The sequence below is a fragment of the Microplitis mediator genome, chromosome 11, assembly GCF_029852145.1.
Source record: "Microplitis mediator isolate UGA2020A chromosome 11, iyMicMedi2.1, whole genome shotgun sequence".
NCBI lineage: Eukaryota > Metazoa > Arthropoda > Insecta > Hymenoptera > Braconidae > Microplitis > Microplitis mediator.
In genome coordinates, this window is record NC_079979.1 from 17577868 (window position 1) to 17603508 (window position 25641).

General features: G+C 28.5%; 1 protein-coding gene and 1 long non-coding RNA gene across 5 annotated transcripts in view; one reads left to right on the forward strand and one right to left on the reverse strand.

The window, feature by feature from the left end:
- The window catches only part of LOC130677879 (ETS-like protein pointed), a 71460-nt gene continuing 45819 nt past the window's right edge, over positions 1-25641 (forward strand). For 2 of the 4 annotated variants that reach the window (XM_057484776.1, XM_057484778.1), the window contains exons 1-3: positions 2-293; positions 6680-6789; positions 10049-10253. In XM_057484776.1, coding sequence (XP_057340759.1) covers positions 6685-6789; positions 10049-10253 — 310 coding nt within the window. In that variant the 5' untranslated portion in view covers positions 2-293; positions 6680-6684. Of the gene's footprint in view, positions 294-6679; positions 6790-10048; positions 10254-23558; positions 23580-25641 lie in introns of those variants that run through there. The other 2 variants (XM_057484777.1, XM_057484780.1) reach the window with 2 other exon arrangements.
- Positions 10174-24897, reverse strand: LOC130677891 (uncharacterized). The gene is made up of 4 exons (XR_008991729.1): positions 24602-24897; positions 24388-24506; positions 19129-19349; positions 10174-10273 (listed from the first exon to the last, which is right to left on the reverse strand). It is a non-coding gene; the product is annotated as an uncharacterized LOC130677891 (long non-coding RNA).

Consider the following 25641-nt stretch of genomic DNA (forward strand, 5'->3'; position numbering starts at 1 on the left):
TTCTCAGTTTCATTCATGAACCCACCAGTACTGAGACTCATCGCCACGCTCTTATCTTCCACTCATTCTCAGTAGATGTGCTGCTGATATAAATAAAAAAAACAATTATTATAATTTTTCTTACATCAGTTTGTTACTTTAAAATAAATGTGTGTGAAATTATGATTGTGTTTACCAAGTAATTGTGTGTCAATTGTTTGAGTGTTTGAATTTACTGAGAAGAAAAAAGTAAAATTTTAAATTCAAATCTTGGATTCACATCAACTAGTTTTAAAAAATACAAACTTACGAAGGTTAGCTATTTATTTATTTATTTTCATATATACATATAAATATAGAAATACATACATTTTACTGTTGATTAGACAGACAATTAAGATATCGCATTTATCGTAAGTGAAAAATAATAATTGTTTTTCAAACTTAGTATTATTTTTTACTCATGAGTCACTCGGAAAATTTAAATTTAATTTTTATTATATAAGAATATATATACATATTAATAATTAAGTGGATTACAGAGATAATTTTTATTTGTTTAAAAAAAAAAAATAAAAATTTTCTTGTTATTTTTAATAGGACATAAATTTTATCATTCGTGATTTCCAATCGCGTGTTAACAATTCATCGTTAAATACCTCGACTAATCGTATCTCGTGAATCATAATAAAACGCTTAAAATAATTTTATTAACTATCGATCAATTACCTCCAGCCATTTGTATCAATAATTTAATAATCGAAAAAAACACTCGTTAAAATTTTATTGTTTTATTGCTTTATAATTTATTTTTATTTTTTTTATTATTTATTTATCGCCGAATTATTTATGGAGATTTTCAAAAAAAAAAATTGTTTTAAAAAAAAAAAAATAAGTTTTTTGTATCAAGTATCTAAAGTTCCATGTACTGGACCTTTTGGTATGGCAACGTCGCGTTAATTCTTTCTTTCTTTTTCTTTCTTACGGCAAAGCCGTTGTCTGATACACTCTGGTATAGAAGTAAACGCTTGAAAGCTAAACTAATATCAAGGCATTACTACACATAATACAGAATACAGAATACAGTGTGGCAGCAAAGCATCAGTAAAGCCCCGGAGAATTTAGATGGAGATGGACTGAGAATAGAAAATAGAAGGGGCTGAAGTTTTAGATTTTTAAAGAAAGACAAGAAAAGTTTACTCGAACATACGTTTTTTAGATCTCCTTTTCACTCGCTTTGTATTCTATATATATATTTATATATAAAGATATATATTTATTATTGCTAAAGTATTGCTTACAATCTTATCTGATTCAGTTATTAATCCATATAAATTTAAATCGTAATGTTTATAATGTATCGCTTTACTGATGCTTTGGTAAATGCTGCTTTTATGTAGAAATTAATGGGTCTTAAAGAAGATAATTAAATATATTTTAAATTCAAAGTTTATTCATGAGAGATCATCAGGGAATTAATGAATGGGCAAAAAAATATTTATTGGAGTAGTTTTGTTCTTTGGTAGTAAAATTTATAGTTTTGGAAGAGACATTAATATTTTACTGGAGAAATTTTTTGCATTATGAATTGAAGACGAAATTTTCTGGGGATGAGAAAAAATTTTGTATCAAGAAATTTTTTACGACTAAAAACGAGTGCGAATGTAGCAGACAGACAAATTTAAATTTACAAATAAATAGAGTAAATAATTTAAAAAATAATATTTGAAAAAATGCACTTATTTATTTGAAAATTTTTTAAATGCGCATTTTTAAAAAATTTTAGTTTATTAATTATTTACTCTATTAATAATTTTATATTTGTCTAATGACTGCTACGTTTACACTCATTACTAAAATTATGATACTGAAGTTAGCAGACGTCTAATAATTTTTGGATTTTCTTTTAGACGATAAGCCTAAAAAAAAAAATATTTGAAAAATTGCACCTGTAGTTTTTTAAATTTTTTACATGTGCATATTTTTAGTTTTTGTTTGTTTGTAAGTAATTTGGTGAAAAAAAAAACCGAAAATTACTAATTGTCTGCTAACTTCAGGATCATCTAAAGTTACATGTCTTGTATTTTTTGGATTTTTTTAAAAACGGTAAATTACAAAAAAAAAAAATAATTCAAAAAATTGCACCTGAAGTTTTTCAAATTTTCTACATATGCATATTTTTTTTTTTTTTTTTTTTGTAATTTATTTGTAGAAAAAAAAACGAAAATTGTCATCTATCCACTCACTTGAGGATTATAATTTTTTCTAGTCGTAAGAAAATTTTTGTTTTCACTTTACAATGCAAAATTTTTCCTTTTTTTCTGTGTAGAGTTTAACGTTATCACAAAATTTGCAAGATAATCAAATTTTTTAAACTATTTTGAATGAATTATCTTTGGCGGTTTTATTTAAAATATTTTTTTCAAGAAACAGTAACGGGATTTTATTAAATTCGGATTTAGATTAGATTTCTTTTTTTTTTTAAGCAAGAAATGGGTGGGATTATAAAAGCAACTGGAAGGCGAGTCAAAAAAAGAAAAAAAAATGTAGTCTGATGAAGAACGGCTTGTTTTAGCTGTAGAGTCTTCGAATATCGTCGTATTGGGTCTCGGTTAAATTGCATCTAGAATGTCTGAATGCGGGTGGCTTTTGTTATGGGCTCTTGAGACAATTTTGAAATTTTTTACTCCCTTTTATATTAAGTATCTTGTATGGCTTTAGTTTCACCAAGGGCATTGTGTTGATGAGAATGTGTTGGGAAAAAAATTTTTCGGGTTAACTTCTTATTGGTAGCAATTAAATTTATGGGTATTAATAAATTTATTTATTACTAGTTTTTAAAACAAAAAATTTATTGAATTATATAGAAATATACTTTTTATTTATTACTATTTTAACATATTTATTTAAAATTCAAGTCCGACAGTAAAAGAAATCTATATGTGACTTTATTTGATGACTTGGTTCTTTGTGAATATTTTTTGCAGAAACTTTCTATCAATTCAATAAGGAAAATTATTTTAAATTATGAACATTACCATAGTTAATACAATAATAAAATACTATATTCTTATAGTTTTTGTCGTGATAAAAATTTCATACTGGAACTTATTCTGAACTTCAAAATATGACACAATGACGAACGATTTTTAAATTTAAACTTCTGTGTACCTCAAGATCGGAACGTTTTTTGCGAAATAAAAATGAAAAGTAAGAAATCTACTGAATCTATATTTCCAAAATGTTTCACATAGGTGCTAGTATGTCAGCTGAAAATTGTAGCCACCCCAAATTACCCCTTAAGTCACCTTTAAGTAATCAAATTACATGAATTTTTAAAATTTCGCTGCGCAGAAAACGCTCCGATCTTCAGGTACATAAACTTTTGAAAATGCAAAGGAGAAAAAAAATTTACTGACTACTACACGGAAAATAAGAATTTCTGGCGCAGAAAATTTTTACTTTTCCTAAGAAATTTTTTGCACTATAAATAGAAAACAAAAATTTCCTTAAGGCGAGAAAAAATTTCCTGCGCCAAAAAATCTTTTTTTTCTGTGTACACATGAATTCTTTTGTAAAAGTTTTTGACTTTCCATTAAAAGTGATAAATTTTATCATTAATTTCAGTGCAAAATTTAATCATTGATTCTTCTTTTGAATTTTAAAAAGTTTGTCGTTGAGTAAAGTTTTGAATTTTATAAGCCAACGTTTTTTCAATTTTTATTTTCACGAGTTTTGAGAGCAGTATTACAATCAGTAATTTTTTATTTTCCATAAATATAATAAATATAAAAAAAAAATGATTTGAACTTTGAATCCTACCAGCATAATCATTGATTTAAAATCGATTTGATTTGATGAAAAACCTTTGGTATTTATATCAATACTTATTAACATAAAATAAATAAAAAAATATTTAAATTGAATCACAATTCCTCTTTGACCAGCATAATCTACTGAGCTTACATGTATAAAATAATATTTTCTTACATTACATAATCACGTTGAAATTATTTAAGATAAAGTAGTCAGTAGATAAATCAAATTCAAATTCACGAGATCGATAATTTAATTGATTATAATCAGATAAATTTGAGATTCAGAATCTCAATTTAAATTCGCGATTCGGATTCTCAAAGTTTATTTAATATACCGGATTTATCTCGAGACACGTTGAATAATAAAAACAGAAACGATTGAATAAGATATTAGTCGTCTGGTAGAGTAAAGGTTCTTAGAAGACGCAATGGAAGTTAAATGGACAGCAAAGCGTTCGCTTTAACATAAATGGACATCGGTCAGTTTTTTTTAAGAGTAAAAACGATCCTCAGGGTTCTCTGTAACGGTGAGCCTCAAAGTATTGAGGTCTTAACCTTTAGTTCTTTTAATCTCCATGTCACAGTACGACTTCAAAAAGTCCTATTGCAATTTTGAAATTTTAAATTTCCATTATTTAAAGTAAATAAACTTTGTATAGTTTTTTTTTTTAGAGTACAAATTTTTGAAATCCCAAGTTGACTTTTCTTAAAAAATTGTATCGGGTAACTCTGTACAAACATAATAAATCTGTAATAACATATCACTTATGGGTGATTTGATCTTACCCTGAAGTGTAGTGTGTTTTTACTTAAGGTTTTGGTTGTGTACTCGAATAAGACCGTGAGAGAATTGACGGTTGAGAGTCTCAGAGATGGTAGTGTCTGGTCATCTTCATCCAACCATTTTTACACTCACCACCTGTCGTTTGAGCGGTCAAAGTAACTCGATCTTAACTCCGTAACCGCTTTAGGTCTTTACAAATATCCATATTTATAATAAAAAAACAACCTAACAAACAGTTTAAATTATATAGATTTTTATTCCTCTTCAATTATCATAATTTTCGGTTTTAATGTTACTACTTTTGAGTACATACTCATATAAAGAAATTATTACATACATACAAGTTTTGTTACTCTTATGATCTTTGATGAAATTCATTGCGGCTTTTCTTTAAGTTTTTGGTTTTTGGTGAAAAAACATTTTCTTCTATTACTTCTCTGTGAATATACGGATTTTTGTTTATCAAAGATAAAAAGATGCTCGAAAAGTAAACGAGTTTTTATTTTTTTGTCTGAACATTCAGAGAAAAAGTTGTAACGTAATTTTTAACAGCTTTGTTTCAAATTTAAAAGACTTCTGAAAATTTAGTACGCTTTCAAAAGTTCATATTGAAAAATATATTTAATTTAAGATCAAGTCAAGTATGAAAATTAACCCAATTATTCTTAATATTCAGAACAGGGTTTGTAAAATTACGAACGTTATTCAAAATATTAATACGTAATCTTATGAAACTTTTAACAAAAATGATGAAAAGTCGGGCAGAGGTATTAAATTTCATAGTTTTATTTCATAAAATTTAGAATCAATATTAAGGGAGATAGCCACTGTGAGGATCGAAAAAATAGGTGATTTTCGGGAATTTTTTTGACTGGAATAATAAAGGAATTTGGGGATCGGGTTTTTTTTGTTTTATAAAGTATACATTGAAGATAATTCTCCTAAATTTTTATTAAAAAACATCATGTTGTTTCAAAGTTATAAGCATTTTTGTGGAGCACCAAAAAAATTTCCCCCACCACGGTCTCATCTCTAACTCAAAAATGGATTATCAGAAACAAAAAAAACAAACTGCGTTGTAATCTGTATGCATGTGGTTATCGTTGCACATAGAAGATTTTGAAAATTCGGATTTGAAAAAAAATGGCGACATTAAAAATTTTTTCGTTATTTTTTCTCATTTTTTTGGATTCAAACAGCCCGAAAAAATCTTAAAAATCAAAATTTTCAAAATCCCCTACGTGCAACTTTAGCTACTGAATAGATGAATACGAAAAAAAAAAAAGTTGCGGATCGGTTCATATTTATGAAAATTACAGATGCCACCAGTTAAAAAAAAAAGTAGTTTTGAGAAAAACGCGTTTAAAGTTTTTAGTCGATGCAACGGTCAGTTGACGTGCTGTCACAAAAAGGACTATAACTTGAAAAATATTCGGAATTTTCATATAAAACTCTAGATACATATTTTTGAACATATAAACTTTGATTTAATAAAAAAAAAAAAATTCTTTTTTTTAAATTTCACAGTGGCTATCCCCCTTAAATATTATTTATGATTACTCTTAAAATTAATAGATTCAAATATTTGAAAAAGTTTAGAAGCTTTAGAATAAGACTAGAGGTTCAAATTTTGGCACTTTACCATGTACCTGAAGATCGAAACGTTTTTCACGCACCGAAAATAACAATAATTCATGAAATTCGTGTCTAATGGCGACTTAAGGGGTAGTTGAGGGTGGCCTGTCATTTTCGGGTAACGTGCGAAAAATTTACGAAATCTAGATGCAGCAGATTTTTTACTTCTCATTTCTTTTTTCTTATTTTCGTTCTAAGCAAAACGTTCCGATCTTCAGGTACATACTTTGCCGCCAATTTTGAATTTTAAAAAATTAAAATTAAATATTTTAGTAAATTTACGCTCTGTTGCAACGGAATTTTTATTTTTTGGAGGAAAAATGTAGCAGTGGCACAAATACTACTTTTACCCCATTCAGATTTCTCTTCCCTGAATTCGGTTCATGTCTAGTATTAATTTTTTTTTTTTATTACTTATAATAGTTATAAAAAAAAACAATTTAAAGAATGAAATAATTTTCAGGTAACATGGACATCGATTCACTTTACGATTACGATGATGAGGACCAGGATTTTTATGAAGAAAGTCTTTTAACTCGAAAAATCTACCCTATTGATCATCGTGCATTGAAAGTAAGTAAAAACGACAGAGGTCATGTTTTAAAATTTAATAGTGAAGGTTCTTTTTATACCGTAGCAAAATTTGATTGGTTATTTAATAATTTAACATTATAAATTTTAATAACTGATCTTGTATAATGGAAATTTTCTGTCTTGTGTCATTGATAAATCTAAGTATAGACAGTATGAATGGTAGTACAAGTTGAAATAGAGAAAGATTTTATCCATTGAAGCTCACTCGGTTGACTTTACTAATTAATCAGCTTATTAAATTTACAGTCGCTCTTAGTTATGACAATCAATAAATATATTTTAAAATAAATATATATACGTCAGGATGACTAATAATTTCACTTGACAACCGAATTTATTTTCGTGTCTGGATAATTGAAATAACAATAATAATTATATCAATAATAAAAACTTTTATTGACGTTCGTTTAAAATTAATCGTAATACAAAATTAGAAATAATTTTTTTTTATTTTTATTATTGTAAATCAAGTTTTTTAAGTCGTAAATTGTAACTACGGGTCTAAATTAAACAAAGCCTCGTGCATTGTTCGTGTCGGTACAGTTGGATCCCACAGTAACGACCTCCTACTAACTGGTAATTGCGCCCAGATTTTATTTTTGATCCTCGGTGGAATCGAACCCTGGCCGACGTATTACTAAACCAAGCACGTTAGGCACTTCACCAATTGGCGGTTTATCCGAATTCTTATTTAGTTTTAGTGATAAATTATTTAAAAAGCACAATTTTTATGCTAAAAATTACACAGAAAAAAAATATTTCTTGGCTTAAGACGCGTTTTCATTTGTTTCTTTATTCGCACTCAAGTGGATAAACGGTACTATCTTTGTTGTACAGTAAATGGAAACTTTGTCCAAGCTTTTCTTGTAAACAAATGGAAGTTGTCAAAAAATTAAAGTGCACTTCGCTAGTTCATGGAGTAAAGCATCGGGTCTGTGTCTTTATTTAGCGTTTAGGGTTTTTATCTCAGAGAAAAGCTTGGACAAAATTATCTGAAAACGGTTCTTAAGAAATTTTATTTTCATCCCAAGAATATTTTCGTTTTCAATTTATAATGCGAAAAATTTCTGAGGGCAAGTAAAAATTTTTTGCACCAATAAATTTTTTTTTTCTGTGTATTATTTCAATTAGAAAATTAAATTCGTTATGAAAAACAATAATCGTATAAATTTTTGCTCGTATTCGGGTGTGGTTAAAATAAAATTTTCAGTTGCAATTCCATTGAAAAAATGAAAGACTCGAGGTATATTTAAATGGTTTTCTTCGGTGGATATTTTTGATCTCGTTATCCCTGAAAAGGCAAGGTCTCGGGTCTCCTCAGGTAGTATAGTGGGAACCTCAGACCAAGTAACACCAGTTTTCAGTACAATGAACAATTCTTTGCCAATGAGTTGAATCCTAATGACTATTTTCTTTGGCAATTCTCTTAGTTGTTAGCAACCGAAAGAAGAAAAGGTTATTTATAAATCATTACTGAGTCGACTTATTATTCTATAATTATTTCCATAACAGATTTCGAGAGCTTTAATCAATCCGATAACGTATCTGTTTAACATATTGATTTGTATTTGCATAATATTCTATTATTACAAGATTACGAAATATCAAAAATATTACCCGAGGATTAATATATTTTTTTTAATAGAATATGACTTAGTTGTTTAAAAACATCTTTAACGACTTAAACTTATTTTTTTTAAATCATTTGAGTTGTGTATTTTTTATTTCTGTCTCCTTTTCATTGAATTACTTTATCTCTTTCGTTCCTTCAGTCTCTAGTATCATTGCGTCACTCAACAGCTAGGCGTTTCATTCAGTTGCGTGGCCACATGAAGGTCAAGCGGTCGTAGTTTACTATCTCTCTCGTATCAGTTCTTTACACACAACAATTCTTCATATGTTCTATCTCACTCGCTTCCACGAACTCCCCTCTTTATATTCTTCGGGTCTTTCCGTTTACTCTCCCTCTGGTGTCTTCTCTTCATTTTCCTTTCCTCGTACACGAACCGTTCGTTCAACAATCCCCACTCTAGTGATGTTTTAAATCAACTCATGAGGCAGGTTCATTCATACTTTTGCCACATGAGTATTTCTTTACACAACTGTCGTTTTCTTCTATGTCGCTCTTATTGTTTTTATTTTTTATTCTTTTCTTCATTTTTTTTTCTGACCTCTTTCTACAGAAAAAAAATTTCGAGTGAAAATAAATATTTTTCACTCAGAAATTTTTTTTTAAAACCTCAATTTCTTGGATCAAGTAGAAATTTTCTCTGAACGACAAAGTCTCAGCTCAAGAAAATCTTGACCTGGTTCCTGAAAATCATTTTTTTTAGACTCAAAATGTGCAGAAAAAAAATTTCTTGGCTCAAGAAATTTGTTTTCACCCGAAAAAATTTTATAATTCAATTCATGATAAAAAAAAATTATTGGGTCAATTGAAAATTTTATTGGAGCGAGTGAAATATTTTTGGCGCCAAAAAATTCCAGTTTTCTGGGTACAGTAATTTAAATATTTTACTTGCTCAATATTTTACACAGAAAAAAAGTTATCCTGAGTCAAGATAATTATTTTCGGGAACCAGGTCAAGATTTTCTTGAGCCAAGAGAAGTCTAGTTCAGAAATTTATATTTTATCCATGAAAATTGAGGTTTTTTTTTTAAATTTCTTGAATCAAAAATATTTACTTTCAGTCGAAGATTTTTTGTTTGTACCCTGGTGGAAATTTTTCGGAATTTTATCTGAAAAACTCAGTTCTAAAGTTCTAAAGATTTTTTCAAAGTTTTTCAGAGGAAAGTCCGAAAAATTTCCATCCAATCAACTTAATTTTTTAAAATTTAAAATTAAAAAAAAAAAATTTTAGTCAGTCCAGATTAAGAAATATAATTTTAATTATTTTTATCATCAACTTCATTGATCTCAGAATTAATTACTATTGTTTGATCGACAAACAAGATAATTATAGCATTATATCGATTAAATTTATTTTATATTCTTTTAAAAATAAAAGATAAGCCGTTATTGGTAGTCATGAAAATATATAAATTTCAATCATCAACCTCTCGTTTCTAATAATAGAATCTTCAACTTTTTTTTTAAATCAGTCAATAATCGTATAGACATTAGACTAGTCTATTATTTTATTTACTACGCAGGTAAAACGATCTCATTATTAGGATTTTTATGTTTATATATTTTTATGGTTATTAGCAATAAAATTTTTTTAATAATTATTTGAAGCGTAATCTACGGGGAACGAACGTGAGCTTCGGATGTGGCAGTCTCAGTAGTGGTGAAGTAATGATGATGATGGCCAAATATATGAAACAAGAGTCAACGTCAGATGTTGAAGATGAAAGTATTATGCCCAGAGTACCAGACAGATTTACATCAATGCGAAAAGTTCCTTCACTTTCAGACCTCTCTGATCCCGATAGTTCAATAGGTGAGTTTTATTATTTTTATCTACAATTTAATTACACACTCGATTATTTATTTACTTATTTAATATCAATCGGATTTATACCACAAAATTTATAAATATATAAGAAATTACAGATGTTAGATACACGCAGATAATTTTTGAGTAAAAATTACCCATGAAGTTTAGTACTGGAAGGACATCTAGCCAGTAAATAAATTTTTACTATTGTGTTAGTAGAAATTGCACTTCATTTATGTACCTGTAGACTGCAACGTTTTTCACGCAACGAAAATTATAATAATTTACGTAATTTGACTTTAAGGGTGACTTAAGGGGTAGTTGAGAATGTCCTACAATTTTCGGCTGACGTGCGAAACATTTCAAAAATTATCTATAAATTGTTTTATTGAGAAGGTTTGCATGTTTAGGTTTCGCGATAGGTCCAGTAGATTTTTCACTTTTTATTTCTTTATTTTTTCATTTTCGATTCGCGAAAAACGTTACGATTTTCAGGTACATGCTATCGAGTAGCATTTTACAATATGCGTAGGAGGAATTTATACACGGAAAAAAATAAACTTTAAAAATTCTATTTGAAATTATAACCCGAAACCCGGTTGTCAATATGGGGAATTTTAACATGCAAATAGTAAATTTTATAATACGTGTCGTCTATTTTCTAAGTATCAGTTACGATTTTTAAAGTTCAAATAGTCATTTTTCTTACATAGACAATAAATTTTCATACTTATTCTGTAATTATTCACGTCTTAATCATAAATAAAAAAATTACTATTCAGAATGATGGTATTTACTGATCACTTTATCATTATATTACTTGTCATTCTCAATTTATATAGTTCATTTTTTTATGATCCTAAAGTTAGCAGACAATTAAAAATTTTCAGATTTTTTTTTTCAACAAATAAATTACAAAAAAATAAAAACTAAAAATATGCACATATAGAAAATTTAAAAAACTACAGGTGCAATTTTTTCAAATTTTTTTTTTCTATAATTTACTGTCTAAAATAAAATCCAAAAATTATTAGACGTCAGTTAACTTTAGTATTATATTTTTTTCTGTATATATTTACCACATATCCTCACAGTATCAATCTTTTTGGGTAATTTTTACTAAAAATTGATCTGCGTGTAGCATAAAATTATCAAGCTCGATAAGTTAAATCTAACAAGAACAAAAAGATAAAGGAAAATACATCATACACTGTAGGAAATTTGTGGAGCGAACGCGGATTTAATCCAGAGTGGATACTCTCTTAAAACACATCAGTGAAAAATACTCCAATCAGTGAATATTCGCTGCATAAACAGTCCCAAGTATACCACTGATTCAATCAGTGATATACTTGGGACTGATTCTTAGTGAATATTCACTGATTTGCAGCACTTTTCACTTATTCATTTTAAGAGAGTGATTTTTAATTTATTTAATCCCCTTGGAGTGAAATTCACTTCCAAGTAAAACTCCGGATCGAAGTGCATGCGAATTAAAATAAAATTCCCATCAGTGAAATTACTCCGCTAAAAAAACTCCCTATTCACTCCGTATGCGAAGTGATTTTTTTAAAAACTCCGGAGCTCTGAGTGAGAGTTCAGATTCAAATAATATCCGAATTCACTCATGATTCTTTACATCGTACGGTCGTTGCTGCGCACAACAAATATTTTGATAAAATTTAAAATTAGTAAAATAAAATGGTCAATCGGTCAGATCAAGCACTCGATAAATTTGAAAAAAACTAGCTGATAAAAATAAAAATTAGTACACAAATTATACAGGCGGATAAAATTTTGAAATATTTAATTAAACTGTAAAATTAAAGGGGACTTGTAGCGATAAGTAAAAATATAAAAGGTTACAAAGACAGATTAGGCCATGAATTTAGTTGAATGATAATATTTAGTTACTTGTGATATACTACAATAACTATTTAGTTGAATATGTAGTGTAGTACATGATCAAAATACAGCGAGAATTTACGAATTGGATAATCAGCAGCATCCTCATTAATCTCCCTCCACACTACGCCCCCGTCTTCCCTTCTCTTTCGTCATACCATCAGCTTGTCTAATGCATTCTACAGCCACAATAAGTGTGACAGACGACAGTATTATGATTTTTTCATACGTAGGTCGTAACATCTTTTCTGTTATCTATTTGTTTTATATTATTTTATTCATAATTAAGTTTTTCTACTATTGTCACCTATTGCACCCAATTAGATCTTATCATATATATATTTATACATCTATAGCAAGAAAACAAGTGTCAGAGTCAACTACTTATTTATTATTACATTAATTATTGGTTAATTAACTTAATGACATCGTATTAAACTTTTGTTTTATCGTTATAAAAGCATTAGTTTTTTTTTTTAATCATTAAAGAATCTATCAAATTGAGATTAAAAAAACCCAATTGTTGACAGTGAGACATTAGAAATTAATTAATTAGATTTAATGTTACACAGAAAAAAAATTTTTGGCGTAAGAAATTTTTTTCCCAAGGAAACTTTTTATCGTCCAAGAAAATTTTTGTTTTTAATTTTAATCGTTTATTTGAGAAACTCCATAAGTCATGGAAACAAAATTTTTCTGGAAAAACTTGACGTTAAAATAATAAATAATTAACTGAAGACAATAATGTTAGGGTCACTGAAAAAGATTCAAACGAGAAAAATTCAATTTTTTAATTGAAACGACTTGAAAAAATTATTTAAAGTTGATTGACTTATGGGATATCTCAACCAAACGGAAATAAAAAGTTATAAAATCATTATTTTTTAAATTTCTTCCACTCAAAACATTTATTAGACATAAAATATGAATTTGAACTCTGAAACTCAGAAATAATAAAAAATAATAATTAATTTAAACATTTCAATTAGTCATATAACAGTCAACAATAAAACAACATTTGAAATTAATTTCCCAAAAAGCGCGAATTTTAAATAAAAAAAAAAAAAATTGATTCTGTAAAACTAAAACTGCATGTTTATTTGAGTCATTGACTTATGGGGTTTCTTAATTAAATTAAATTGCTGTCGTCCCGTTAATTTTTTTTAAACTGATTTGACGCATATTTTTATTGATTTCTATGGAGGGACATCCAAAGAACCCAAAAATGCAAAAAACCCACACAGAAAAAAAGCATTTCTTAGTGCAAGGAATTTTTGTTTGTCCCAAAATAATTTTTACTTGCCTCAAGAAATTTTTTGAATTATAAATTGAAAACTTAAAATTTCTTGGAGCGAGAGTAAAGTTTTTTAGAGCAAGAAAAAATTTTTTGAACCGAGAAATTTTTTCTTGTCTTAAGAAAATTTTTGTTTTCAATTTATAATTCAAAAAATTTCTTGCGCCAAGAAAATCTTTTTTCCTGTGCAATTTCGTAAAAAACATGACTTATGAGGTTTCTCAAATAAACGATTCATTTATAGTTCAAAAATTTTCTTAAGATGAGTAAAAATTTCTTGCGCCAAGAAATAATTTTTTTCTATCTAATAATGGATCGATTTTTTGAATTTAATACTTACAAAAATTTAATCGAGTGTTTTTACACAGAAAAAAAATATTTCTTGGTGCAATAAATATTTTGCTCTACGAATTGTAGATAAAAATTTTCTTAAAAAAAAATTTCTTGGCCCAAAAGAGTTTCGTTAAAAATATTTTCTTTTGTGATTTTTAAAAATTTTTTAAATAAATTTCAATTTTCTTCTGTTAAAAAAATTATTTTCCTTTTTTTTTTATTTATTTTCCACTCAATAAATTATTGGATGTAATGTCAATTTTAGTAATCGGGTTATTCTAAAAATTATAATAAAATATTAATAACTTTTAAAAACCTTTGAAGAAATGAATAAACTAAAGTATCGACAAAGAATATCCTGTCAATAATTGGGTCTTTCGCATTATTCATTACTTTTATTTAAACATAAAAATAATTATTTAATTGCATATATTGAATTAACGGCTTAACAACCGACATATTTTTAAGTAAAATAATATTTTCCATTATTTTCTATTTTTGAAAATTCTAAAAAAATATACCAGCCGATTTCTCGTAGCAAAGGGTTGAATGTACGGCAAAGCATAAAGAAACGAGATGAAGTCTATTTTTATCGCGTTTCATGCTGTAGAAATATACAACCTTCTAGTAAATTAATTTTCCAGCTCTGTATGTTTTCAATGAATAATTCACAGCAGTAATCATTTTTTCATAAACAAAATACAATATTTTAAAAAAAAATTTAATAATCAGATACACGCAATTATATGTCACGCTCACATTCATTATTAATTGACCAATCGATATATATCGATAATAATAATTATAAATGATAATCAAAGTCTCGTATTATCGTGAATTTAAAAATATTTTATGCTAAAAGTCTTTTATCCCATTGTCTTAATGACATTCAAGTTAAACAATGAAAAAATTGTTGTTTTTTCTTCCCTCTGTTTTCTTTTATTATTATTTTTACTTTTTTTTTCGTCTCGCCGGCGATTATGTACACACATAATCTAAGTTAACTTTTTATGCAGCCTATAAATAATTAATTAGATTGATTCTTCTGACGCCATACATCGGTGTTGACATACAGAAATAATTTATAAAAATTCGAGGAAAAAAATAAAACGAAATACAGTAGGAGAATATTCTGCTGTAAATCGGAAGCTGATGTTATATAGGAGTCGGAATTAATTATGTTCTCGTCATGGTTCAGGTCACGCCCTGTCGTTAAAACAACACCAAGAGAAGAAAAGACAAGAACAAGATGGTGGTTTTGTCATTCTAAGAATATTCCCTTGGTCATGTCTCTGTATAGATAGAAGGTATATACAATTTATTCCAGACAAACGGGTACCGGATGAACGTGCTTGGCGTTTAGTATCTAAGGGATATATTTCTCTCACACGCTACTGTCTTTATATTATGTTTTGTAACTTTTTATATACATATACATGTATATTCAAAATTTTATCTCGTCATCTCTGTTTACGTCCACTAGTGTCCCCCACTTTTTTTGAATTTCTAACGACTCAATTGTCATAAGCGTACTCAAATTTTGTCAATCAATTTAAAAAAAATGAAAGTATTAATTGAAAAAAAGGCAATTTCGTTATGATCCGGAAATTGACAATTTTTTGATTTTTTTTTTCAAGTCAATTACAAAAAATCAAAAACTAAAAATATGCACATGCAGAAAATTAAAAAAAGTATAAGCGCAATTTTTTACAATATTTTTTTTTTTCATAATTTTTTGTTTGAAAAAAAAATCAAAATTATTAGACGTTGACTAACTTCACCCTGGTGGAAATTTTTGGGAATTTTCTCTGAAAAAGTCTTCAGAACTTTAGAACTGAGTTTTTCAGAGAAAATTCTCAAGAATTTCCTCCAGGGCAGTATCATATTTCGCCAGGGTTTAGATTTTTAAAAAAATTACTTGCAGTTGGGACTAAAACGAAATTTGGAAAATAAATTTCAGTAAAATTTTTATGTCAATTTTATAATTTGAATTTTCAAATTTAGTAGGCTAAAATTAATTCAAATTTCGTTTAACTTCTAATTGATTGCAACCGGTAATTTTTTGAAAATTCGATTTCGGCAGAATTGTCTTTTTTTAATTAATTAATTAAATTTGAATACGATTATCAGTTGGAGTCATTGCATATTTTTAAAAAGTGGGGGTGGGGACATTGTCTGAAAATGCACTCAAAAAATTCAAATAAAAAAAAAGCGCGACTATCTGAGCCTATTTCCAACCCTCATAAATTTCTAAAATTGATTTAAAAATATTATTTGTAATCGCCGTCAATTTGTCGAGTTGATGAAAAAGTATAGAACAGAACCATGATAATTCATAAATTTAATTCCTACGATGATTCAATCTTGATCTACAAAAATAAATTTATTGAATCGCATGAACATATTTATGAAAAATCATCGGTCCATCATTACCCGTATTCCAACGATGCAATTAAGCAGCCGGCTTTAAAATTGAACTTTTCTTTCCGTGGGAGTCTGAGCGGCTTTAAAAGTCCTTATAGCATGGGAAAAAGTATCTGTAAAAATATTGAGAATAAGTGTATCCCAAACTGTAGCCGAATTCGAGAAGCCTCATGAGTGCATAATATAAGAGGTAGAAATATATAATAAATGCTGAGAGAAAAGGAAAAAAAGAAAGAGAGAGAGTGAGAAGGTGGTCGGCACATTGCGTGAAATATGTAACCACAGCTGTGCGTGCGGTCCGTCTGGCCCCTTAGTATCCAGAATCCTCGATTCCCATCTTTTTCATCATAATAATTTTCTCCAGCACTTGTTTGGTAACTAAACTAAGCTAAAGCAAAGTTCTCACGTTCTTCTTTTAAATTTTCACAGCGTACTTAACAATGCGAAATTTTAAAATAAAACGACCTCTGGAAACTAAATTTACACTTGACCAAAACTTTCTTATTATATATATTTTTATTATATCGTCAAATTTTGAGTCTTGTTGGGATGACAAAATATTTTAACGAGACAAGTTTGGCGATCGGGCCACGAGATAATTCCGCCTGAAAAACCGTTAAATTTGAAAAAAATAACGCGCATGCAAAGCGATCTATATTATTGGTAGTAGATAAGCAGTTACCGTATGATAACTCACTAAAACTTCGGCTTTAAACCGCGATGGCGCCACCGTCCAACCCTAGCTGGTTTGTTGCAGACTTTTACGTCGGTAAGGAAGAAACTGCCGGTCAATATTTTTATATTTTGGCATCTTAAGTAACAAAAAAATGAAAAAAAAAGGAATCGAACTGAAAAATAATAATAATAAACAATAATAATGAAAGGTGTAAAAGCAGTAGTACAAGTAAAGTTGAGAAACAACTTTTGTAGCCTTACATTAATTATATCCTTGCCACATACAATGACCTCAATACACTTTACGAGTGTGGGATTATGCAAAATTTTATTTTCATTTCTGTAAAACTCAAAAAAAATTTTTTTGTTCTGTTCTTCTCGTTTTTTTTTCTTTTATTCAAATTCTAACGGTGGAAATTTTTCCTGCGGAAGATTGGAGGCAAACTTTTAATTACCGACTGAGTAGTTTCGGGACTTTTAGCAATTATGTATACGGGGATGCAAAAACGGTTGATTTATGAGAGTAAACGTGTTTTTAGTGATCTTCTCTTCTCCCACGGTGTGGTTTTAATGTCTTTGTAATATAATACTTGTTATTTAAAAGGTTGTCCGTTGAAGCCGGACGTCGTGCGGGATTTTATGGTCTCTTGTGTATCTCAGATCTCGTATATATGTACATATAATTGTATATATGTATGTCTTATCCCTCTTGTCTCTATTCGACCACCCGTTGGTTGTTAGAAAGAACAGGTAGCAACAGGTGGTGACGTCACGAGAGGCGCCACGCGCACAATTTAGCGTTTCATTCATTCATTCATAAATGTTTGCCGCGGGCACCGCGAAGATAAGATATTTAACTTTACGACATGCTGATTATGAATTATTATTTTTCGATACGCTTAATTGAGAGAAGTTACATCAGCTTACACTGTAATCACTCATTAAAGTTTATCGTTACTAGAAAATTTATTATCGGTTTACTTTTAATTTTTATTTTCCCACAATAAAACTTAGTGTAAAAAATCAGGAGTAAATTCAAAGTTGATATTCCGTTTTTTCGGAGTGATCTGGATTTTATTTCTATCCGGAGTTTTGATTAAATAAAAACAAAATCATCATTTCATCGGCAATTATTCGGAAAATTTTTGTGATACTAAAATTAGCCGACGTCAATAAATTTTGGATTGCTTTTAAAAACGATAAATGATTAAAAAAAAATATTTGAAAAAATTGCACCTATAGTTTTTTTAATTTTCTACATGTGCATTTTTTTAATTTTTTTTTTTCGCAATTAATTCGTTGAAAAAAAAATCCAAAAATTTTTGAAATTAACAAACAATTTTACGATCCTGAAGTTAGCAGACAGTTACAAATTTTCGGATTTTTTTTTCAACAAATAAATTACAAAAAAAAAAAAAAAACTAAAAATATACACATGTAGAAAATTTAATAAACTACAAGTGCAATTTTTCAAATTAATTTTTTTTTATAGTTAAACGATTGTTTTTAAAAAAATTCAAAAACTGTCAGACGTCTGCTAACTTCAGTATCATGACAATTTTTGGATTTTGTTTTCAACAAATCAACGACAAAAAAAAAACTAAAAATATACACATGTAGAAAATTTGAAGAACCACAGGTGTAATTTTTTGAAATTTTTTTTTTTATAATTCATCGTTTTAAAAAAATGAAAAAATTATTGGATGTCTTCTGACCTCAGTATCATCAATTTCAGGATCATAATTTTTTTACAAAGGCTCAAAAAACTTATAAAATAAAACAATAAATTATTACATGAAAATACTCAAAAATAAATTTTTTGTTCCACTTTAAAACATGTAATTTAAACTTTTTACCGGGTATTATTATTAATAGGTTATTAATCCATTTTCGAAGATAAATTGACTAAAGTTTAATTTGGAAAGTGGATCTAGTAAAGTTTGAGGGGAATATAAACCCCACTCTTGGCCAAGTAGCCACGCGAGTTCATTCATGAGATCGTGGGAACGCGTTCTCTTTTCCCCTCTCTAGTCTATCTGTTTTTATTAACCGACTTAGCTGTTTCTCTAACTCTTTAACTCTCCCACTACATCTCACATAATTTTTTACTCGGCATCTTATTCCATTTAACCGCTTCTTTAATTTTATACCTGTCCACTATACAATCTAGTAAATATATCCAACCTTTTATCTCATTTTTATTTTATTCTTTTCTTATTTATTCTCTCTGTAACATCCCCTACTTACATCTTTGTGTCTGGCGCCTGGTACAGTGACTGTCACAAGTTACGTCATTATTTGTGTCGGAAGTCATCCAACTTTGATGTCCGAATAATGGATATATAAATATTATTTTCCAGTTCCGTAGTAGTTTACAAAAAAAAAGTAAATAAAAAAATATTTAATGGACTCAATTTATGTCGCAATCAAGATTTTGTAGTCGGGATTTCTTTGAGAGCTGCCGCCATCTACACAGAGAAATTTATCAAATTAAAAGTAGTATAAAGTTATAATTAATCTATATAATTATTTAGATCTTTAATTCCCTTGGATAAAAAATTAAGTCGGTCTTAAAAATAATTTTATTTGAACTTTTAAATTTCGCGGATTAAATCCGTAGTAAATGCGGAGCGGATTTGTGTATTTATTTAATTGGAGTCAAATTCACTTAGAAGGGGAGTTTATTTTAATATTTAAACTCCAGTTCGGAGTGAATGTGCATTTTATTTAAATTCAAATTCACTCCGTCATTCGGAGTTCTGGATTTTTAGAAAAAATTACTCCCCATACGGAGTTTGTTTTTTTTAGCGGAGTGATTTCAGAGTGATCTTGATTTTTTTTAAATAAAATTTTCCATTCCAATTGCTTCTTTTAAAAATTACTTCCTGTAAAAAATTTTTGGAGTGAACGCGGACTTAATCCGGAGTAATTACGAAGCTAAAAAAATTTACTCCGAAGGAGAGTTTATTTTAATATTCAAACTCCAAATCGGAGTGAATGTACATTTTATTTAAATCCAAATTCACTTCTTCACTCGGAGTTTCGGAATTTTAGATAAAATCGCTCCGCATACGGAGTAAATACGGAGTTGGTTTTTTTAGCGGAGTGACTTCGAAGTGACCCGGATGTTTTTAAAATAAAATTTTCCATTTCAATTGCGTCTTCTAAAAATTACTTCCTGTAAAAAATTTTCGGAGTGAACGCAGACTTTATCTGGAGTGATTACGAAGCGGAGGAAATTTACTTCTAAGGAGAGTTTATTTTAATATTCAAACTCCGAATCGGAGTGAACATGGATTGAATTAAAATCCAGATCCCTCCAAAATTACTCCGTTGCAAAGACAAACTCCCAATAATCCTCATACGGATTAATTTTTTTTTAAACTCCAGAACTCTGAATCAGAGCGAACGCAGATTTAAATAAAGTCCGTAATCACTCCCGATTTTTTACAGTAAAATTTTTAAAGTGTCCAAAACTTGTCCTAAAGTGGCCAAAACGGCACCTCTACCCTCTATTCCAGTAGCATCAACAGAACCCCATATTTAAAAATATTTCACGGCGATCTTTATAATACCAGTGGTACATTATGTTGAGTAGGATTGGCAGGAACATAGAAACATAGGGAGCAACAAGTTGTATCGGTGGTAAGATTACTGAGATAATGGGTCTAGGATAATCGAGGAGAGTTTATACTAAGAGAAGTGTAGTCGAGAGAGAAAAATAATAAAACGATAAAGAAGTAGAATAAGAATAATAAGAAGAACTTGGGGTCCTCGCTCCCAACAAATTGCTGGGTTCATTCATCCTCGTGGATTATATACAGAAAAACTAGTTACACCAGCTTGTCTCTCCTACTCCCTGTACTCTTTATCTTTGATTATAGCTGGAGGTAGGCTATTTTATATGCCCGACTATTTTAGAGTTATTGTTTGAGTTGAGACTTTATAAATTACTTTCAACATACTCGATATATTTCGTATGGAAAATAACCATCTTAATTTTAGTCATTTTTTTTTTTACTCCTCATATTTTATTGTATTTTTTGTTAATTATTTTGTCCAGTAAAATTCTTGGTTATTTTATAGAAGTGGGGCTCCCCTGTTTTTTGGCCATAAAAAATCGAAAAATGAAGATTTCCGATAATTTTTTTTTTTCATTTTGTTCTACTCTTCGGCGGATTTATGGTAAAAATAAAATCAATACCTAAAAAATTCAATTTCATAAAGATTTTGGCGATTGAAAAGTCAAAAAATTAAATTTTCGATTTTCAATCAAATCCGCCGAAGAGTAGAACAAAATGAAAAAAAAAATTTGTGAAAAACTCTATTTTTCGATTTTTTATGGCCCGAAAAATAGGGGAGCCCCACTTGTATATAATTACCAAATTATTTTTTAATTTAAAAAAAATTTTATTATTGATGTATTTAGTTGAAGGTTTTAAAAATTTTTATTGAAATTCCATCATAATGATAGAAGGTTATATATATATAATAAAAATATATGTATCGTAGATCAAGTTTGCACGTATATAAAATAGTCGCAGTATAAAAAAATAATAACAGAGAAAAATAAGAGTGCAGAAGAAGAGAGAAAAGAAGGGAATAAAAAGATAAAATAACAGAGGGATGCTACTGGTAGCGATTACCGGAGGCTGTTGGAAATTAAAATGTAATTATGGTTTGTACGGTACCCAGGAAACACGATCGTTATTGGGAAATGCTCGTTGAATTTTTTTTTAAAAAAGAAAAGGTAACAAATGTATAGTTGGAGTATTAAAAATATTTTTTTATTAATGAGGCAAAAGACCCAATACCTGATCAGGTCATTACGAAAATTATCTAGTAATTGAATGAAAAATTTAGAGTAAATATTTAAGTGTAGTTTAGTTTTAAAATAAAATAAAAATTTTATTTTAAAAATAATTATCTTCGGTAGAGTAATAAAATTCCGAGTATTTGCGATGTAATTCAGGTTCGAATAAAAATTTAAAAGATAGCTATAATAGCAGTAAGAGACATAATTGCGAGCAAGTAATATCGCGGTTGAGTCGATCTTGTGGCTTCAGGGCCAACTTTACAGCAGCAAGTCCCTTAGACTACATACATACATCTATAAATGTACCAACATATTTTCCTCTCCATTATACGCTCTTTATCTTGCTCCGTCTTTGTCGCGTTCTTTCATATGCTACATAAGTATTCACGTATCATTTGCCCGACTCTTTTTCTCGTCTCTATAAATTCAAGTCACAAAACATCCTAATTTTCTTAGGGCGAGTGAAAATTTTTTTCTGTGTGGATTTTTTTTTATTCTGTAAAAAATTTACACGTCAATTTATATTTTCTATAAGAGTCCATATTCAAATATCAAAATTGACATGATACTGAAGTTAGCAGACGTCTAATAATTTTTAGATCTTTTTTTAAAAGATAAACCATAAAAAAAAGTATTTGAAAAAATTACACCTGTAGTTTTTTTAATTTTCTACATGTGCATATTTTTATTTTATTTTTTTGCAATTGATTTGTTGAAAAACAAAAATTCAAAAATTTTAAAATCTCTGCTAACTTCAGGATCATAAATTGACATCATTTTTCTCAAAATGAAGCTCCAAACAATTCAGTTTTGAAAAAAAAATTCTACATTCGTTAAAATTTTTTCCATGAATATCTACCCTATGTATATGTTTATACATTTTAAAAAATTGGTTGAATTCGGAGTAATTACGGATTTTATTTAAATCCGGATTCACTCTGTCACTAGATTCCAGAGTTTTAGAAAAAATCACTTCACATACGGAGTTTGTTGCTCCAACGAAGAGATTTCGGAGTGATTTGAATTTTTTAAAACCCACATTTACTATGATATTGAAGTTAGCCGGCGTCTAATAATTTTTTGATTTTTTTTTACCGAGAAATTATAAAAAAAAAAATATTTCAAAAATTGCACCTTATAGTCTTTTAAATTTTTTACATGTGCATATTTTATGATCCTGAAGTGAGCAGACATTTAGAAATTTTTGTTTTTCAACAAATCAATTGCAAAAAAATAAAATAAAAATATGCACATGTAGAAAATTTATAAAACTACAGATGCAATTTTTTCAAATATTTTCTTTTTATGGTTTATCCTCAAAAAATTATTAGACGTCGGCTAACTTCAGTATCATGCATACTTTTAGTTTTTTTTTCTTCAAATTTAATTGTTAAAAAAAATCAAAAAATTTTTAATTGTCTGCTAACTTCAGGATCGTCATTTACTCCGGTTCGGTGTTTAAATATTAAAATAAACTCCTCGGACTGAATTTTTCTCCAAGCGGATTAAATAACGCAGTTATCTACTCGGCAAATTTTTTACAGTGCAAGAAAAATTATGTAATTAACATATTTTATTAGTTATTTATATTGTTAAACATTTTAATGACTTGTCGATTATTATAATGGATAACTAGAATCAACAACCACTTCCGTTTTTTGTGGTCTTATCAAAACTTGTTACTGAATGCAATTGATAAGCTGGATCTAACGCGGTTTATTCACATCCCGTGTAGCTAAAGATGGCTTCTTTTTAAATTATTTTTGAGTCTTGGAATTTTCCAACTTTACAACTCTCGTATTCTATAAACTGTCACATTCTTATACTTATACTCAAGTTTATTTGTTTCTTAAAAATTCATTATCGCTTCCGAATTAATGAGGTGAGTTCTTTTAATAAAAAAAAATTTTATACTTAAATTTCATACTCCATATTTCGCATTTGTGATACTGAAGTTAGCAGACGTCTAACAATTTTTGCATTTTTTTTTAGACGATAAACCATAAAAAAAAAAATTTGAAAAAATTGCACCTGTAGATTTTTAAATTTTCTACATGTGCAAATTTTTATTTTATTTTTTTGCAATCGATTTGTTGAAAGACAAAAATTCAAAAATTTTTAAATGTCTGCTAACTTCAGGATCACTCGCATTTGAGAAAAATCAAATTAAAAAAAAATACTAATGATACTGAAGTTGTCCGACGTCTAATTTTTGAATTTTCTTTTAGATGGTAAATTATGAATAAAAAAAAAAATTTGAAAAAATTATACCTGTACACAGAAAAAAAGAATTTCTTGGTGTAAAAAATTTTACTCGCCCCAAGAAATTTTCTCGCATCATAAATTGAAAACTAAAATATTCTTGGGACGAAAATGAAATTTCTTGAGCCAAGAAAAAACTCGTTGGCGCAAGAAATTTTTCCGAGTCCGAAGAAAATTTTTGTCTTCATTTCATAATGAAAAATTTTTCTTGCGTCAAGGAATATTTTTTTTCTGTGTAGTTTTTTAAATTTTCTACATGTGCTTATTTTTTTGTAATTGATTTGTTGAAAAAAAAATCCAAAAATTTTTAGTTGTCTGCTCACTTCAGGACGATAAATACTAAGCAATTATTTGCATATATATTTACATGAATAATAAAACAGTTTAATTACTGTCAATTCTCACGCATGAATTTAATAATATCTTACATTATTTTCTGTCATTTTTCTTCATTATGGGGAAATATATTTCCGTTCTTCTTATTCCTCTTTAACTTTCATATTACATAATATTTATACTTATTGCTGTTGCCTCACTTTAACATTTACTGAAAAATTACATATTTTTTCCACTTAATTTAATGAATTAAATCAACATGACTTTTTTACCCTTTACTAAAACAATATTTAAAATAAAACTTACAGTATTTTAATTTATAAAAAAAATCTCATCCATAATTTATAAATTACCCGTATTAGAATTAAAAAATAGTTTTATGGTGTTCACCCAACAATTTATTAAATTATTTTTTAAATAAAATTTTCTCAATATAGCTGCGCGTTGATTAGCACAGCTGAAGATAAAACAAAACGACAAAATAAATAATTGATTCCGCTCGGTAGCTCTAGGCATCGTAAGACTTTAAAGCATAGCATGTAATGCGTAGGTATGTATATTCCGCGATACTTGAGTGCGTACTTGGGGCATAGCAAGCCGAACTGGTTTTGCTGGGGAGAAGTGTAAGGTCATTGGGGAGGAAGTTAAGATAAACTTGTATACCAACTAACATGGGTGGAACTTTTTTACATCCTCACATTTTAATTATTTTTTATTTTTATTCATCTTGCTATTATTTTAATTTCCCCAGAACAAACTTTTTTTTTTTTAATCAGCCATTAGATTGAATTTTAATTTCATTTATTTTTCAAAAATAAAATTCGCCTTTGATTAAAAATATTTTTATACGAATCAATTATTCATGACATCAAGTGCATAAATATATATATGTACATATGTAGAGACAGCAAAATCCGAACCGAGTAGAGCAAAGGATGAGGACTAAAAAAAAATGTATTTTTTATTGTTTCACTTGATATGACTGAGGTTTATAGCGCACCTGTGCAACCGGCTGAAGGATACGCGCGACGTTCGCGTGGTACCTCGTCGGAGAAGGGAGTAGAGAGCAAGGCGTCCAAGAGTGTACTCTGGTACAGAGTAAGTGGGGATACTGGCCACGCGATCGAGATTTATTTATAAGTCGAGCTGCTCTCAGATCTCCTTCTCATCTTCCTCATCCTCATCCTCATCCTCTGGATCCTCCTTCTCTTTTTCCTTATTCTCATCATCCAGTCGTCTTGTTAATCTTATTTTTATTTTATACTTGTTTCAACAGTTCTTTTGCTCGACCGTTCACTCGAACCTCGGAGGAGAGAACACAACATCTGCTTAGTTCATTTCTTCAA